The following is a 19,201-nucleotide window of genomic DNA, read 5'->3' as shown; positions in this document are numbered from 1 at the left end:
GGACTTTCCTTTCCTGCGATAACAGGGACGAGTCCAAACAATTCTTCCTTTCTGACACCGTTCACTGCCCTCTCAATCTACGAGGAAAGAATTTTGCTTGCTGAGAAGATCAAGAAAGTCAGAGGAAGACATTGAAAAGAGCAACTCGTTTAGAAGATTGCCAGCTGCCTCACCCCACCTTGCGACAGGGCGCAGGACAGAGATGGGATGGGCAGAGACATCTGGTTCCCCTTCTGGAGAGGCGGGGAGACGCTTTACTGGGTGGCGGCATTCCTGAAAGGCTCTCACCAGCCCCATCAGCCCAAGCCGGTGCCTGGTTCTGACACCCTTGTAAGGCAGCCCCAACTGCCGTCTGGAGAGGATGCTTTTAAAAATAAAACGTATGATTTTATGAGTTGAATGTGGAGTGGCCTCTCCCCCTGTGAGGGACCAAGACGACACGGGTGCAGCTGTTTCTCTGAATGCTTCTCGTCTGCTGCTCCTTCTTGGGATACTGAATACTCCTTAAGACCATGAACACAAAGATCATCTCATGGGCTATAGAGGACACTGAGAAGCCACTGTTTAAAAACGTCAATAAGGAGAAGATGTCGCTACGCAAACCCAGATCCCTCCAACTGCGCTGGAGTTTACTGAAAAATTCATAGCGGGAAAACAATGGGAAAAGAAGAGTCTAACCACAGCGGCTGCTCAAACATTCTCAAGCCTCCTGGCAACTTTAACAATGCAGATAAAGGGAGATTTGCGATTACTCGGCATGTAGTTACTGGCTGAATGTTACTTATTTGTCGGAAGAATCTGACTTTGTAAAACTGTAAGGTTCTTTGAGTGGCTCTTTAAATATAATCCAATAACTCAAACATCAAACTCTAAAATATCATTTGCTTGGGAATATGCACGTACAAACAAGCAGCATTCACATGGCAAACCAAATTTCCAATGCAGTCCAGAAATGCTTGGAAACCTCACCTGCAGAGAGTTCTAATAAAAAAATCATTTCTCTAGTTACTGCAGATCGCAGGTACTTTATTTGGATCTAGGGACTCCTGAAATTGTATGCAACATTAAGAAGGTTTATTTGTGTGTATGTGTGTGTTTGTCTTTTTGTTTTTTTCCTGGAGAAAAGAGCCACAACTGTCATCAAACCATCAGGCTTTGTGAGCCAAGAAAGGTTAAGGTCACCGTTTTCGATGACTGAGACTTGAGGCGCTCAGCTTGCTCGACACACGACTGCTTAATTCACTTCTCTTTCCGGCGTCCGGGCACAGCAGGAACAGAATCCCCCAAGCTTATGTTACTCTAATACACAGTGACAACGTTTTGGAGGCTTGTAATTAAAAAAACAATTTTTATAAAGGAACTGTATAAAAATAGACATTTGGGGGGCATTTTAATCTACATGTAGATGATGTGCAAGTGTGTACTCTTCTTAATCACTTCCTCTTACTTATCTCTTCCCCAGTTAGCTTCCTTTTCCTGGCACTTGGGATCTATTCCAGGTGGCCACAAGGAGATTCCCCACAGTGGAGATGAGCAACCACATGCAAGAGAGACACCACAAAGGCTAAGTCTACTGCGGAAATTAGGGGCCATCTTTCTTGACTGAGAAGTCCTCGAAGCCCCCAGGTGTCCTTTCTAGTTGAGAAATCCATGTTCCCACGAGACCTTCAGTGTAACACAGACTACTACTCCCTAACCTACAGAAAGGTCCCTATGGCTCAGGAGGAAAAGATGCCCACATCAACGAATAGCGCCCTCCTTGGCACCAGGTTCTAGCAGAGAACCACCTAGAAGCTTGATCCCTGTGAGGTGATGAGCAGGGACTGGGGAGCCGCATCTTCAGCTCCCTCTGCAGAGTCTAGAGAGGATCTTGTGCTATCAAGTTGTTCATCAATACTGCACTTGCCAGAAAAAACTTTTTAGGGGAAAAGGCTCTATACCCCAACAGATCCATAGCTCGGCTCCAGATCTGGAGGTGTTGTGAACCCCCAAGATATGTACAAATGGCATGTACGTGTTCCTGAGGAGAGGCTCTGTGACTTTAAACCAATTCTGAAATGGGTTTGTGACTTCCCTTGATACGGACACCCCTGGAACTCTGCAAGGAAAGGCTATATGGGCACATCTTTTCAGAAAACCTACTTCATTTTCTCAGCAAATTCCTTCTCTTCAGATTTTGCAGGACTAACTGTTGAGAAGGCCTAAGAAAGTAGGGATAGGTGCTAGTAAAGCTTGCACTGCAACCTGCTTTTTATCCTTTTTGAAGTTCCACGTAAAAATAAATATTTTTCAACCTAGGTTAGCTGTAGCAAATATGTCCATTAAAAAAAAAAAACCACATACATAAATAGGTTTTAGTTGCCTTGTTTTCAGAGTATGATGTGAAAGAAAAGCAAATCTTATTTCAGCCACAAATTGCAGAAACAAGGAGTGCCCTAATTTCTGAAGTGCTACACATCTTTTCAACGAGGAAATACCAGGCATCGAATATTTAGATTTTAGAATATTTTAATATCCATTTCTTGAGTGGATGCATTTTCAAATAATTAGAATTAACAACTTAAAAAGAGCAGAGTGAAGGAAAGATGGAAAAATGCAAACAATTGGTTCTTGCTAATTTAACTTTAGGTTCTAGGCATGATGTGATTTTCTGGAACAATCAACCAAAAATGCTTATCTCAAAAATCTAGAAATGCAAACGCAGACAGATCTTTGGAAACTACAAATTATTACAGTCCACGTAGCGGGAAGCACGTGGCCCTCTGGCTCTCAGTGTCAAGTGCAAATGTGCAGGTGTTGCATAATCTGTGTGACTCTTCAAGCTACTTAAGGGCTTCATAAATGATGCTCTACGTTTGTTTGCACTGGATAAAATTGTGTGTGTGCTTGTTTATATATACATACAGACATATATATATATATATGTATGTATAATTCAATCTGACTTGGGGCCAAGAAGAAAACAGCAGTTGCAACACAAAGCAACTATTTACACACATTCAGTTCTGAAGTATTGCTTCCTGACCTAAGTTCGTAAGAGGTATTGCCACTGTGAAGAATACATCCATCGTGTTGGTAGCGCTTGAACCGCTGCTTTGGGACCTGTCTTCAGCGACTATTTGTTCAACGCCAACAGAGCTGGGCGCATGGCATTTCTGCTGCAGAGATTCTGGGGTCCTGCGTTGAGGTATGCGTTAGGGCAGGGAACCGGGAAGGACCCACGTCGCCTAGTGGCCCAGAGAGCACAACTGTACTAGTTATTTATTAGGAAGGCTCAGGGTGTTTTTTGAAAGACAATTTTAAAACTCTGGGTGAGCCATCCATTGAAGGCTCCAATCAGCACAGTGCTGGACCAGACCACCAGATGTTAAGACCTTCTCCCTGCGGTCTACAGCTTCCCAGGGTCAGGAATCACAAACATTCTTGCAGCAGGGAAGGAAGAAGAGAATGTGCTGGGGAGGAGGCATGTGCAGAGATGAACCTGGTAGAGTGTGTTCTGAGTGGAACAGCAGAGACACGGCTGACTCGTCAGCAATTGCCCAGCCCCGTGGCTGCTGCCAGAGCTATGGAGCCTGGGGACGGAAGGCAAAGGGAGAGGACCACACTCAAATACACGCCTTAACACTGATGGAAGAAGCCCCTAACGCCCACCGTCTCTATGGGCAAGGACAGCATCAGGTAGTGTTTGAAAAAAATAAAAATTCTGCAGTATAAGAATACATTCTTTAGAAGCAAGAGGTATTGTCACACGGTCCTTTCTCCAGCATCAGAAGACCAACAAACTGACAGTAAAACCTGAAGGAAGATCTTGGTTACTGAGAATGCTCCTGACTCGCCTGGGAGACCCTGGCTGTGGCCGTGCTGCTGGGACCCATGCATGTCCCCCTGGAGAGCTGGCCAATCATAATCAGTATTTCCTGATACCGGAAATAGCAGATTGTGTATGAATTTGGGGGGCAGGGTTAATTATGGGACTTGATATAGATGTGACAGTTATACAGAGATTTAGCAGCGGGAAGAAAATGCACAGGGCATGCCGGTAAAGAGCTTCAACAGAGAAGGAGCCAGTCCTCAAATTATCCTGGGAACTGTACACCAGTGTCACCTGGAAAATAACTATGACCGTGATAGGGCAACTCCAGCCTGAGTTCAACACTACGTACACTCCAAACTCAACGTGGCAAAACATGATCACAGGCAGGATTAGCAACAAAGGACCCAGAAGGGATTCTCCTTAGGTTTTCTACACTCGCCCTAGTTCAACACCTCATCTGTGTGTAGACGGCTCTGTCTCCACGCACAGTGTAAGAACTCCACCTAAAGGGGGCTCAGATTCACACACCAGATCCTGTCCTGCCACAAGCCAAGAAAAGAAAAGGATGAGAAACCTCTGGGCTGTGTGGGTGCCAAGCCCCCGCCGGCACCGCCTGCCCACACTGGTGCTCTGCCCAGGCCTCCTGCTTCACACAGAGCAGGACTCTGACTCGACCCCTGCAGCGGGCAGGCCCTGGGGGCACACTCTGCGGCGCGCAGGACAGACGCAGCCGCGTCGTTAGGTCTGAAAACCGTGGCTGGGAGTCTCTCCGTCTCAGAGCGCGCCGGCCGTGCCCATCCAGGTCTTGCTCAGCTCCTTTCTGGGGACGTGGCCCAAAGCGGCCAAAGCACTAATGGGCATCTTCTCACCCTGCTGTGTGCTCTGCAGACCCCTCTCCCCCCACCCGACCTGTCTCCCTTCACCAGAATGACCTGGCAGCCCCTCCCCCAAACACACACTTCCTGATAAATAAATAAATAAATAAATGCAACCCTCAGACGTTTATTTCGAGTTTCCCTCTCAGAGGATTCAGCTTCAAAGACAAACCCCTTTGCTCCCAGCTGGAAGACCCCTTGGTTTCCAGGGCAGAATGAAACACGGCTCTTAAATACCTGAGGCCTGGGTTCACAAGCTGATTACTGGTTAGCTTCTAGAATTTTGGCCTGCATGTGGAGGAAGCCCTAATGCCGCGTGGCTGGGGAGCGGGGCACCCTCAGCCCTGAGGGTCCAGGAGCTCTGGAAGGTGCAGGTGGGGAGGGCGCGGGCCAGCCCGGCGGGCAGCTGCTTGCAGCCCATGCCCCCTCACCTCCCCTCACAGTGAGTTACTGGCACTTGATCTCAGATTCATAAATGAAAGTGTGTGTGCGTGTACATGTTTACATAGAAAGATCAGGGCATTGGAAAACACTAGTATGTATACAGGAAAAAAAAAAAACCTCAAAAACATTGCATTAGCAAAAAAAAAAAAAAAAAACCCCACAAAAAACAAAAAAAACAAACAACAATAAAACAAAACCCCAAAGTGTCTTGTGAGAAAATGCAATAAAAATGATTATCTTAACCACAGCTTCTGTTTAAAAAGTCCAGCAATACCCAATGCCATGATCTCCACCAGTGGCCTCTGTCCCTAGACTGGACGCCATGGCCAGCCCCTGAAGGCACTTGTTCTCCGTGCTGCTGGACGGTCACACCCAGGGGACAGGGCTCCGGGGGAGGAAAAGGAACAAGACGGATGGAGACAAACCCTGAAGAGCTGTGGTCCGCACAGACGTCAGGGCTGCAACGACCACATGACACCACGTCCAGGGACGGAGGCTGTGGTGCTCGGGACGCACGACAGGCAAGTACAAACGTGACTGGGTTTCGAGGAGCAGAGCACCGCGGCAGCGATGGGCGTTGCGTCACACGCCCTCAGAAATGTTGAGCCTGGTGAGCTCGCTGGCTTCTTCAGCGCCCGCGTCTTCACAGTCGCTTTTCTCTATGGCTTTGCCAAATTGACATCTTTCCTCAGCTTTGACTGGCTCTTTCCAGGGCCTCTTAGAGGAGAGGTGAGCATCCTTGGCCTGCACGTTGTTTTCGGAACCCGGAGGCGTCTTGTCCGCGCTCTGGACAGAAGGCACCGGGTTGGCGATCTCGTCCGTGGGAGAGCGGCCGATGCTGCCGTCCACCTGGACTCGGATGTCGGGGGAGATGGACAGCTGGTGCTGTGGCACGGCCCCGCTGTCCGTGCACTTTGGGTACAGGTAGGTCTTCATCTGGCCCTTGCCCTTTACATTTACCGTCCCTCGGTAGTCGAAGTCGTAGCCCATCTTGCTTAGGACGCGGTAGCTCTCCTCACTCACCTGGATCCGGCACTCCACCCCCGTGCTGTCCATCCTGCTGGCAATGTTGACGGTGTCACCCCAGATGTCATAGAGCAGCTTGGTTGTGCCGATGACCCCTGCCGTGAGCGGCCCATGGTTGAAGCCCACCCTGAGCTTGAAGTTGAACCACAGCATGTTGCTGTTGAAGTCGTCCACCACGCGCATCATCTCCTTGGCGAACTCGAACAGGACCTGCAGGTGCTCCTGCGGGTGGCTGCCCTCCCGGCACTGCGCGCCGTTCAGCCCTGACGCAGCCATGTACGTGGCCCCGATGGTCTTGATCTTCTCAATGCTGCCATAGCCCGGCCTGCTCAGGAGCTCGTCGAAGTCTCCGATGAGCTCGTTGAGGACGCGGTAGCACTCCTTGCCCCCCTCATAGTTTTCCTCGTAGAACTCGCTGAAGTTGACGATGCTGGCGAAGATGACGCCCCCACTGTCGTGGTTCTTGGAGTAGGTCTGGGAGACCTTCAGCTGCTCGGCCACGTGGTAGGGGATGATGTTTCTCAGCAGCCAGTCGGCCTGGTCCCGCATGCTCTGGATCTTGGTGCGGTGAAGGTCTGCCTCCACGTCCCCGTGGTAGTGCAAGCGGTAGCTGACCTCGAACTCTCGATTCAGGAACCAGACCAACAAGAGCAGGAGAAAGAAGACAAGAATCACCTCCTGGCCAATCGGGCTGGCTGCCCTGCCGCCACGCGGCGAGGAACTATTGCACAGGTTCCCCTCGGAACTGCAGAGCAAAGAGAAGAGAACTGATGGGCCTTCTTAAATGCATCCTTTAAGGGAGAGGTCGCTGCTCGGGATCTGCGGTTCTGAATCAGCCCAGCTAACTAGCACTCTGCACCAAATCCTGGGGCACTGACAACGTGCAGCCGCCAAGCGCCCCGCTTCTGTTTACTTGGCTGGCTGAAGCGGTACAGAAATAAACCCTGACTTTTGTAACTGATTTCTGAGGAAGCACTTGGCGACTGGTGTTTTTCAGGAGCCTTGAGCTCCTGGATTTTTAACATCTTTTCTTTACCTCCAACTTTCTACAGTGAAAATTCTCAACCTTATAGGAAAGTTAAGAGACCAGTAAAACATTCATACACTCTTCTCCTGGATTCGACAATTGCTGATATTTCACTGCTTTGCTCTCTCCCTCTGTCAATGCACACTCGTGCACACACGCCTTTCCCGCTGAACATTCTGAACATAAGCTGCAGATACCATGACACTTCAATCCTGAATGTTCGATCCCTATCTTTGAAGAATAAGGACATCCCCCAACATAACCACACCTACCATCATCATACCCAAGAAATTTAACATTCTCTGATGTACTCGCTTTTTCGATTTCTAATCCAATGTTGGTTCTGAAAGACGTGTACTTTTACAAAGAATTTTTGTTAAGTTCTCAATTATCTACCTGTGTAAAAGTCTGCCAATGGATCATTAACCCCACCCCCCTTTCTGGATTGGTTCTGTTTTGCCAAAGTCATTTAAGACAATGTTAACATTAAAAAAAAATAATATGCATACTTTCAAGAGTAGCACATTGTGAGAAACTCAGACGGCACAAACAGTGGGAAAAAATAAATGTCTTTCCTCCAACAAAGTATCGATTTTCTAATGGTTACAAAAAATTCTAACACATGGATATATTGTAACAACTAGACCCCAACCCTGGGCATCTGGGGCTGCGTCCCCGCCTCCTAGTAGGGAACACAGCAGGGACACTGCTGTGCACAGGTGGGAGTCTGTGTGGGACAAACTACTACTGGAGCTGGAGCCAGAGAGTCACTCCAACTACTGCACATTTACAATTCCATCAGAAAATTTCCAATTGCCCTTCTCATTTCTGTTCCCTCCAATGAGAGCGTGCTCTCAGGGAGGGGCTCTCGGGGGGCGGGGGGGCTGTTCTGCAGTTGGACGTGCTGACCAGCAACAGCTATGGCTGAACATTAGCGCCAGAAGCATGGGCTCTTTGAAAGTTGCTTTTTTAGATACAGTTTTCCTTTTAAAAGCACTACATACTCATCAGAAGAAATTTAGGGGGAAACTTAGAAAGAAAAGATTTGGCCGTCATCGACCATGCAGAGGCAATCACTGTTAACGAGCACTGTATTTCCTTCTTTGTCTTCTGTTTACAGAGCTGTGAGTGCTCTGTCCATGTCAATTCTGGGCTCTGATACACTTCTAGAGCACACAGACTGGGCTTCTAGATCTTATGTAGCAATGGGCTGAGTCCCTATAAATAAAATTCTATATAAAATGGATGGGTCCTCAGTGTAGATAGCTCCATGGCATAGAAAACTCAATCCTGTCATCAGAATGTTGAGCAAGTTTACTGTTACCTGTGACTTAAGGATATTATAAAAAATAAAGAAATTGACCAATCTGGCCATAATGGTCCTCACTGAAACACAGTCACAGGAGCCTTGACCTTGGAATAAGAATCCCTGGACTCTGTCCCAGCCGGCCCACTGCGGAGTTCTAGAATCCTGGGCAAGATCTCTAGGTCTCCATTTCCTCACACGCAAAGTGAAGATGGGCTGGAGAATCACTAAGTCCCTATTAGCCTCAGGTTCTATGCAAAAAGGAGTTAACAGAGCAGCCCTAGGCTGCCAGCCACAGAAAGGGCTACTGGCAGCAGTGCCCTAGGCTGGCATCAGGATCTCGGACTTGGGGAGGTTCCCGCCTTCCTTGACAAAAGGGGCTCACCGTGTCCACACTGCTTGTGGAAGCAATGTGGTTTATGCTGAGCACCTGCCTTCTTCCTGGGAGTCTGGCGTTTTGACTGATGCCAGGCAGAGATGCCTATGTGACCGGCCTCAAACAGAAACCCTGGGTACGGAGTCTCTGATGGGCTCTCTGGTGGACAACATCTCACCTGCTCTGCCACAGCTCACTGCTGGAGGAATTAAGAGCATCCCAGACTAGGTGGTGGTCTTGACAGCACTCTTGACAGCTGGTGCCTGGTTTCCCCCGGACTCTATCTCACGTACCTTTTCTCTTCACTGATTTTGCTTTGTGTCCTTTCACTGTAATAACTCACAGTACGACTATGTGCGGAGTCCTAAGGCCTCCTGGTGAATTACTGGTTCTGGGGGTGGTCCTGGGAACCCTGGCCATAAGTTCCCTGTGAGCCAGGAACCGAAAAAGGCCTCTATGGTAAGACACAACACACTTATTCTTCAATGGTCATCTAATCAAATGGCAAGACAGTTATGATTCTCAAGTACTAAACAAGTAAATTAGATGACTGAAACAGATTTGTGTCTCTAATGGGCTTGAGAACAGGGACAGAATCTGCCACAGGAGGCAGTAGATCTTCTCTTGTGTGGGCCCATCTCGTTGGCTGAGGAGGGGGCCCTTCTTTCTGTATCTCCAAAGTGGTGACATTGAGGAACAGTTCACTTTATAGTAGATGTCACCGAGGGATGCCACCATCTTCACAGTCAGTGGGGCTTTGTAGCCCTGGGGCAGACATGGGGGGGTGTCTGTATCTCCCCAAGCAGGCTACTACTCTTGCTGCTTTTCTTGCTGTGCTGTGGCCAAAGCCAGCAGTATGGCCTGGCTCTAGAGAGAGTGGAACAGACACCAGGGTCAGAGTGAAGGGCACCAGACTGCGATGTGTGCTTTCATCTTTGTTTGAAAGGAGAATCCTAATCCACAGATTTACATTTGGTGTCCAAGGGGCTGCTGTGCAGCAGAAGAGATGTGTAACGAGTAGGTGAAAGAATTACTTCCCAATCATAACCAGTATTTCTCATTCTGCCACAGAAGGAACAAAGATGGTGGTCTTATTCTTATATTCGAACAGCAAAGGTCAGTTCCAAAAAGAGGAATTCTATGTGATTCAATGCAAGAGTCAATTTATGACTTAATGATTAGACATTAAGTCATTATTGGAAGTTAGAGCAAAATACACTACAATTCATTAGCACAGAGAAGAGGGATTAAGATGTCGAGAAAAACAGAAAAAAAAAAGATCATTCGTGGTCCTTACCAGCTTAACGTGGGATTTGTTAACATTCTGGTATATTTCAGTGCCATTTAAAATATATGCCTAGAGATGGGAGGTTGGGGGTGTCACTGAGCGGTGGCATGGAGGTACTTCTGGGTACTGGGAATGTTCCATTTGTCTGAGTGGCATTTAGTAGGTGTGCTCACTTGTGAAAATTCACTGAGCTGTATTCTTATGATCTGGGTACTTTTCAGTGCACATGTTATATATTCGTCAATAAAAAGTTTACTTAAAAAAAGCTGCTAAGTGTTTTGTTTCTAAATAACTACTACATTTGTGATGGTAATAGAAACACGTGTGCCCTCTGCCTTTGTTCCATACTTTAAATCTCCTGCCCAGTGTCCATAGGTCCACAGAGATTTAATTTTTTAATTGTAGAAACAGAAAAAAGTCACTTGTAACTCATTACCAGATCTTAACTATTGCATGTCTTATATTTTTTCATACATATAATGAAATACCAACAGGATATTTGCAATTTCAAAGAAATGTTTTTCTTACCGTTGCATTTTAACAGTGGCAATATTTGAGTACATGTATTATTTAATTCATTTCTTTTTATTGGCAACTGAAGCTCTGAGGAATTTTCAGTGTGACCAACCACTGTGATCGACATTTTTGGGCAGACGGCCTTTATCATCTGCGGGATTGTCTCCTCAGCAGATAAGCAAAAACAGAATTATTAGGCCAAAGGCAATGAACACTTCTGTAGACAGATTGTCAAATTTCTTTTGAAAACCACGTACCATTCTGAGGAGTGATGACGCACGGCAGAAAGAGTGTGGCCCACTAGTGCGGGACGCCAGGGTTCACACACTACCAATGACTAGCTGTGTGACCACAGACAGGTTCCTTAACTTCTCTGAACTTCAGCGCCCTCATTGGGAAAATGCAGACAAAGCCACCTGTGTCCAGGCTACTGTGAGAATTAAATAAGCTATGTATTTTAAGTGCCTGGTAACTGAACAAAATGAACAGTGGCAGTGTAGGAACGCGCCACACCTCCCCTGCAATGGGGATGCACTGTAACTTTGCGAACGTCCAATTTAAACGACCTAAAGGAGTTGTGTAGTCATTTAAATCTCCAATGACTTAGAGAGTAACCTACGTTTACTCTCTACTTTACCTACATTTCCCCTTGTGAATTTTTGGTTTTTTTCCTTTATTTATGCAGGTCCTTGCCAGCTATTTAGGTGACCTCCCACAACTGTCTGTGTGCCCACACCCACGGGTATGCCAGTCAGCCTTTTATTTTTGCGGGTATGTGGCTTTATTTGCTATCTGTAAGACTGGAAAGTTATCTCTGCTTTAGAGGCCTGCAAACTAATGTTATTTTTTCTAGATTTTTACACAGTGTTATATAATTTAATGTTTATTTCTGACTCTTCAGTTTATTTAGATCTTACTTTGATGTCTATAGTAAAGCAAGCATCCAACATTTACTATTTCAAATTTCTAGTTAGTAATTTCAAAATATTTTAGAGAATTAAAATAAGTACTGTTTTAGACTTGACAGATTTCCTTTATAACATGCTGAAATCTTATGTAAAACTGAGCCAAAGCTAGTATGTTCTTAACACACTTTATTTTCCCAGTAAGGTATTTTAACTATGATCTGTTATTTCAACAAGTATTATTTTTCACAATAACTTTTAATAATTATATATGTTTTTTATCTAAGATACGACTCCTTTTTAGCAAGTTGCTCTCATTTGTGCAGATATAAGCACGACGTTAACAGCTTACCTGAAATTCTGTCCCACATCCAGGTGTGAAATTACTACGGAACTGAAATTAAAATGCAGAAAAATATTACTATAAAAAGCAAAAAAGGCATTATATAAAGTGACCTGAGAAGAGTTTACATAAACAATTTTCCTTTTTCTAATATGGAAATCAAGTTAGATAACTAAGAATAGTTAATTCTTTATTATAATTTGATGTTGTGTGTTAATTAAAAATCACAACAGGCATGGGGCACCTGGCTGGCTCAGTCGGTTAAGCATCTGACTTCTGTGCTGACAGCTCAGAGCCTGGAGCCTGCTTCAGATTCTGAGTCTCCCTCTTTCTCTGCCCCTCTCCCATTTGTGCTCATGCTTCCTCTCTCTCTAGCTCCCTCTCTCTCTCTCTCTCAAAAGTAAATACATGTTTTAAAAAAATTTTTTTCTAATCACAACAGGCAGGGGCACCTGGGTGGCTCAGTTGGTTAAGCTCCAACTTCTGGTCAGGTCATGATCTCATGGTTCGTGGGTTTGAGCCCCGCGTTGGGCTCTGTGCTGACAGCTCAGAGCCTGGAGCCTGTTTCAGATTCTGTGTCTCCCTCTCTCTCTGACCCTCCCCTGTTCATGCTGTTTCTCTCTCTCTTTTTCAGAAGTAAATAATTTAAAAAGAATTTAAAAATCACAACAGGCATGGGGCACCTGGCTGGCTCAGTCGGTTAAGCATCTGACTTCTGTGCTGACAGCTCAGAGCCTGGAGCCTGTTTCAGATTCTGTGTCTCCCTCTCTCTCTGACCCTCCCCTGTTCATGCTGTTTCTCTCTCTCTTTTTCAGAAGTAAATAATTTAAAAAGAATTTAAAAATCACAACAGGCAAAGTCAGTGACAGAGCTAATAGTACTTCACGTCAGGTGTGGAATGGACGCACTGTCATCAAAGAGCAACATCTAACAAGGAGTGTCTCTCCAAGGCGTTCATGTGACGGTTAGGATTCATCTATGGGGTCCTACAGGCTCGACACCAGTCACCATGAACAGTGATACCCTCTGACAAAGGAACGATCTAGAATGGAACTCAGGAGGGGCACCTGGGTGGCTCAGTCAGTTAAGCATCTGACTTCTGATCTCAGCTCAGGTCATGATCTCACAGTTCAGGAGTTCGAGCCCTGGATCTGGCTCTGTGCTGGTGGTGTGAAGCCTGCTTGGGATTGCATCTCTCATTCTCTCTGCCCCTCCCCTCATGCTCTATCTCTCTCTCAAGATAAATAAACTTAAAAAAAAGAAAATGTATTTGTTAGAGAGGAACTCAGGAGATGCTGGCTACCTGAAAAGCTGGTGGTTCCAAAGCAATTAAGTCCCAGCCTGGAGCACAGAAGCCACACACAATAAAGAGCTCCCTCTTGGTGTCAGGGCAGGACCATGACATGTGGTATCCTCTCAACATCCCTCACAGCCTCTTCTGGGTCCCGGTGCACCCAGTTCCTCCCTCACCCAGGGCAAAGAATCATCCTTGTGCCCCCACACTTCCTGGTCCCCTAGAGCTACCTGTCCCACTCACCGCAAAGGGGGACCTTACACAGCCTCTGCCAGCTGCTCCCCTGGGCAGCAGAGGCCAGGGGACAGCTCAGAGTGGCTGTCACCATCGCGGAAGGTATTAGATGATGTCACAGGGAAGGAGAGAAAGAGCGACAGCAGAGAGACTGCTCTCAGGCTGAATGTCCTCTCCCTGCCCAGACATGACGGTGACACTGGCTCTCCACGTGTGCGTAGCCCTTCTTTCACATCAGCGTCCCCCAAGGCTGGAGCGGTTCCTAGAAGTGCCCTCCCCTTCACCACCTGCTCACCAATGTGGGGGCTTGTTCACCACTTCCCACGCCTCCTGCCCTGTGACCCTACGAGGTTCAGTGGTGATGACAGGGTGGATGGGCTCAAAGGATTTTGCGAGTAGGAAGGAATGCCGGGTACAGGGGAGGATCAGGCTGCCAGCCGCACCCCAGGGCCTGCTCTTTGAATTCTGGACAAAGGTGATGGAATTAGTCCTTCATCACTCAGGTCCCTCCGGGGCCAAGGGGAAATGCCCGGCACCAGCGACTAAGTAACACTGTGAACGGCTGATGGGGTGTCAGTGGTGGTTCTCTTAAAAGGTTAAAAGGCAGACTGATGAATCCCATGCTCTTGGGAAAGAGCTTTATAATGATCCTAATTCCAGATGGCTATACCTTCAGAAAGGAAAATGTACACTCTGTTCTGCCTAAAGTAATTTAACTATTCATTAAAGTTTCCTTTCAAATGCTGAAGGAAAGCTTTACTTAAAAGTCCCTTTTGATCTTAATTTGCAGAGAACTTGAGTGTTTTTCATGTCGTCATTATTTTATTAACTAAACTGAGGAGAAGGGGGCTCACTCTGTCCATTACCGACCACAGCTTTGCTCACGTCCACAGACACATTACGGCGGTTTCATCTGCTATTGCAACAAACTAGCTCATTTTCTACTTCCGAACTTATTACAGCAATGATTCTCAGCAACAATAATGCCATTCCTAGGGGGCATTTTGAAACTGTTGGGGCTCCCTCTGGTTGTCCTAGTAATCTGAGGAGCCAGGAATGTTAGCTATCCTGCAAAGCAGAGTGAAGGAATGCCCTGTGGAACTTTGAAATATCCCGCTAGCCTAAACCCACTGTAATTATTAAAAAGTGGTTCTTTAATACATGCTAAGAGTAAAATGTTTTTTTAAGCAGTTGCCAAAGAAAGTCCAATATTTAGAAGAAGTTTAATGCTTAATGGCTTTAACATATTATTCTAGGGGCGCCTGGGTGGCTCAGTCAGTAGCAACCAACTTCAGCTCAGGTCATGATCTCATGGTTCATGAGTTTGAGCCCCACGTCAGGCTCTGTGCTGACAGCTCAGAGCCTGGAGCTGCTTCCAGTTCTGTGACTTCTCTGTCCCACCCCTCCTGGCATGCTCTCTCTCTTAAGAAAGAAACACTTAAAATTTTTTTTAAAAAAGACCTTATCCTGAAATTTCTGAATTAGTCACTGTGAGCATTCTGCTACCCAAGGCAACACTATTTTTCTAACTACACACCTAGTTGAAATAGACTAATAGCCACAAAACCAGCTGCAAATGTACAACAATCAATAGGAGACTTGTTCTTAACACATGAAGAATCAAACATTATGCAGTTAGTAGGATACACAAAAGACAGGGATCTTACTGGATTTCATTAACCTAGAGTGTTTTAAATACAGCACAAGTCAGTGCCATCCTATAAATTTCTATTTGTTAATTTTTTGTAGCATGACGGCAAGAACCGATCAGGGGACTGAATTGTCCCCGGGGTCTTCCACATAGCTCCTCTTTCTTTTCCCACACTGTCTGATCTATTCCTTGGAACCTACCACTGATAGGGTTTTGAAGCCCATTTGAATACCAGGGAATGAAAGTATTCTTCAAATGTGGAAGGATTTCAAGACTAAAGATATATTTCCAGTGACTGGTCAGTACTCCATTTCATGTCATGACACATGTGTCACAACAGTGAGTCAATATACATAAATAAGGCCCAGGTCACCTGCAAGAGCACCATACCCCCTCACTTCCTCTCCTTCAGCAGCCTGCAGACTGAGTACATTACCCCTACTCAAATGAGGTTGGAACCAGCCTCCTCTTTGCATTCTTGTGTCTACCTATTCCTCTATTCCTTCATTTTCTTGACGGGCTCATATCCAATGGCCTCTGGTCCTACTTCTCCAGTGTAAGTAAGTTCAAGCACGAGCCTACTGCGTTATGTCCTTCTAGGGTGGGGGTAGTCACCCAAGGATGTCGATATGCAAATACATACCACATTGCCAAAAATTAACTTTTCTTTCTTGTGCATATCAGTCTTGGGGCATGCTGTGCATGGTGAAAGCTGTTGTGCTGTGACAGTATGTGTTAGAGTGGAGGGAAGGGGCATCAGGGCGCATGTGAAAGACACAGGTAAGGTTGGGAAAGTAGTCCCACCCAGAGGGTGCTGGACTCAGACCGTGGTGGTGGACATACCTGTCTGGGCACAGGGAGATGTAGAGCAGGAGCAGCGGCCCAGCCCCGACGACGGTGGCTAAGGAGGATCTCATCCAGGAGCTGAGCTGGCAGAAGTTACAGTAGTGCACGACGGCGGTCAGGACGGCAGAGCCCGTGAACACGGTGAACTGCAACAAGGGGCCGGCGCGGTTAGGGACCTGCCCTGCCCTCGCCTCAATCCCGTACTGACGCCAAAGGATTCACTCACTTATCTTTCAATATAAAAATGCCACAGTATCGCTAAGTTTCAAGGACAGATCACACACCATTGCGCTGATTGCCCAGAGCTTTAGGCTCTGCTGGCACCAGAGTTCTCGACCAGATGTGTGAAATTGGCCTGTGTCATGCTGGAGGAAAAGGAAGGCAGGCCACCAGTCTGAAAACCACCGCCATGTAAGTGGCTATCCAATGAAGCCTTCCTTTGGGCATCACACTACGTGCCAACAGAATTTGGCAGCTCGGGTTACACTGGCTTTCACCAAAAACATACCCTTCCACAAGGGCATTAATTCACTCCTTGTGGGGTCTAACCAGGAAGCTCCTCCCTAACCAACAGCAGCCAATCCAGGGGCTAGTCACGCAGCTGTGCCGGTGCCACAGACGAGCACGTTATCCTGTACTGACTGGAAACGCAGGGCCGATGCTACTTCGGAAACAGCTCATCTGGAGCTCGGCAAACAGCAGGTGAGGCTGGAGAGGGCACGTGTCGACTGGGCAGGGCGGCTGAGTACCCGCCCCTCTTGACTGTGGTCAGTGACAGGGTACACGCTCACCTCCCTGCCTGCTTCAGGCAAGTATTTTAAAGAGGAAAAACTCAAGGTGGTGACAAAGAGTTTGTCCCTCCCTAGAGGCCTATATTTAAATTGCTGTCCCAATACTGGTTTCTCTTCAGATCGCATAAATCTTTCACCTTTTAAATTGCTGTCCCAAGTCATCAGGGTTATTAAAAAAAAAAAAAAGACGAGGGAGTCCAAAAGAGCCCAGAAATAGTCACTAGGGCTTTACTTACGTGTATGTCGGTGTCAAATTCGGAGGTGACGTGTGAATACACGGCGAGGGCAGGGAGTGACACCAGGATGGCCCCGATGAAATGGCGTGGGAGCCAGCCGGCTATGCGCTCCAGCAGGCGCTTGGTACAAGCCATCACATCCTCCAGGAAAAACACCATCCTGGCATGAGGAGGAAAGGGGTGTCTGCGGGTGGGTCAGCCTGCAGGGGAGGATGAGGGCGGGGGACCCACAGGCAGCCAAGCGGCTGAGTCTCACCTGTGCTGCTGCTCTCAGCCTACAGCCTAGTTACATCTCGTTTAAACAGAAAGTGCTTTCTGGGTGGTACTAATGCACAGTGATTTTTCAAGAATGAACTAAAATGTGATGTGCCCTTTGCGTTTTTGGGGGCCCTCAGTGTGGCTCAGTCAGCAGTTCAGAAATCAGCTGCAAGCCAGCTCACAGCACCGCGCCACCACACCCGCACACCGGTGGCGGTCCATTCAGGGCCATCGTGCACCTGAGGACACGGCTGATGCCTCCGTGACGGCCTCCTGCAGTGCTGCCACGGCGAGTAGGAGGTGAAGCACCGTGTGTTTTATGTATTTTATCTTGAATGGCTTTCCCGCTCTTTCTCCTTTGTCTCGGAGTGACTGCATTTCACTGACCCTTCTGGAGCTATGCGTGTGGGTAGGTAGGCTGTACTCCAGGATGGGGTGTGGACATCACAAAAGAACCTTCATAAAGAGGGGGAAGCAAGTGTGTGGGGCTCAGAACCGCTGTTCTGGAGGAAGAGTGGTTTGGGTGAGTGAGGGGCCAGTACCTGAATGCCAGCAGGGGGGAGATGGAGAAAGGGGCACAGGGGTTCAGCTTGGGAGGGCGACGTGGGCACACAGACCCTCTCTCTGAAGCCTGGCCTAGCAATGGGGAGAAGGGACAGACCCAGTGTCCTCACCTCTGGCGGGGGCCGAGGGGTGAGTGGCCAGGCACTGCTGTTGAGCTCGGACACCACAAGTTCCTCTCCAGGGCCTTTGTCACACAGCCAGGTGCCTGTACCTTGTGTCATGGACACCTCAGTGCAGCAGCCACTGGCACCACGCTTGACCTCCACCAGGAAACCACAAATCTCAGCCATTTTCCACAAGGAGCAGGCAGGCCCTGTCTGACCCTTTTAGGGCCTGGATGGTTCTGGCCTCCTGACACGCAAACGGATAATGGAGTCCTGGGAATGTTTCCAAGACTAACCACAAATATGCTCAAAGGCAGAATACATAAGCCCCATGAGGAGGCAGAGGGAACCAAGTTCCAACAGGGAGAAGGCAGGGCCGACAGGCCCTTCACGAAGGTCCCCAGGACGGCAGAGCTCTGAGGGTGAGACCCACTGTGCTCACGCCTGTCTGCGCTCAGCACAAAACGAGGGGACTGCAGGGACAGGCTGTGACCACACTGCAGGACGGCCCCCAGAGCAGCTGCAGGACCCGTCTCCCTGGGGCACCTGCATATTTCACAGCACGGGCCCCTGTTGACCTGGAACCCTAAAAATGCCCTCTGCGTGGCAAAAGGAACTCCATCAAGTCCCCAACCCCTCCCAGGTTTGATGATATGGGTGAAGTGAACTTTTAAAGTCACACCAGCAGTTGTTCAGGAGCAGCGGCCATCTCATTGGAAGGGGCTTGCAGAGCGTGTGGGTGTGACAGGCCCAGCACTCACCGGGGTGCAGCCAAGCCTGACATCTTTGTGGCCTGCAGCTCGTGGCAGTCTCCAGGTTAACCCAGACCCCACAGAACTGTCTCCAGTGCAACAGGGAACAATGGTGCAAGGGGCTTTTTACAAAGCATGGAGACAATGGTAGCCTCTGAGCGAGCAGGAGCCTTCTCTACCTGCCGGGACCTGTGTCACACAGAAACCTGGGCCCAGGGCAGGGAGCGTGAGGGGACTCACTGCAGATGGACACCAGGTTTTCTTGGGGGTGATAGAAATGTTCTAAAATTATACGGTGATATTTGCACAACTTGTAGGTTTATTAGGAATCACTAAATTGTACACTTGCATGAGTGAATTTCTTGTATGTGATTAAAAAAAAGGAAAAGACAAACCAGGGGCCTGAAGATGCCTTGGTCTGGGATCCCAGAAGCAGAGCTGAATTGGGAGTGGGTCCCAGGCAGCTCAGCAAGGAGTGCAGAGCCCACCTCCAGGGTCCGTATGGAGGAATCCCTTGCTCCGCACAACGCAGCTCAGTGTGGGTGGGGAAT

The 19,201-nt window shown here is 47.8% G+C and overlaps 1 protein-coding gene across 1 annotated transcript in view; it reads right to left on the bottom strand.

The window, feature by feature from the left end:
• Positions 1–2,490: 2,490 nt before the first annotated feature.
• Positions 2,491–19,201, bottom strand: part of ADCY9 (adenylate cyclase 9) — a 120,504-nt gene continuing 103,793 nt past the window's right edge. Inside the window, exons 8-11 of the mRNA XM_039239300.1 lie at positions 16,973–17,132; positions 15,943–16,091; positions 11,930–11,971; positions 2,491–6,904 (exon numbers count right to left, since the gene is read on the bottom strand). Of these exons, the coding sequence (XP_039095231.1) occupies positions 5,716–6,904; positions 11,930–11,971; positions 15,943–16,091; positions 16,973–17,132 (1,540 nt within the window). The 3' untranslated portion in view covers positions 2,491–5,715. The remainder of the gene's footprint in view (positions 6,905–11,929; positions 11,972–15,942; positions 16,092–16,972; positions 17,133–19,201) is intronic.

Source organism: Hyaena hyaena, unplaced genomic scaffold (assembly GCF_003009895.1).
Source record: "Hyaena hyaena isolate Hyena2069 unplaced genomic scaffold, ASM300989v1 scaffold_155, whole genome shotgun sequence".
NCBI classification, from domain to species: domain Eukaryota; kingdom Metazoa; phylum Chordata; class Mammalia; order Carnivora; family Hyaenidae; genus Hyaena; species Hyaena hyaena.
The sequence above is the reverse complement of the archived record's forward strand: the minus strand, read 5'-3'. Positions and strand labels throughout refer to the sequence as shown.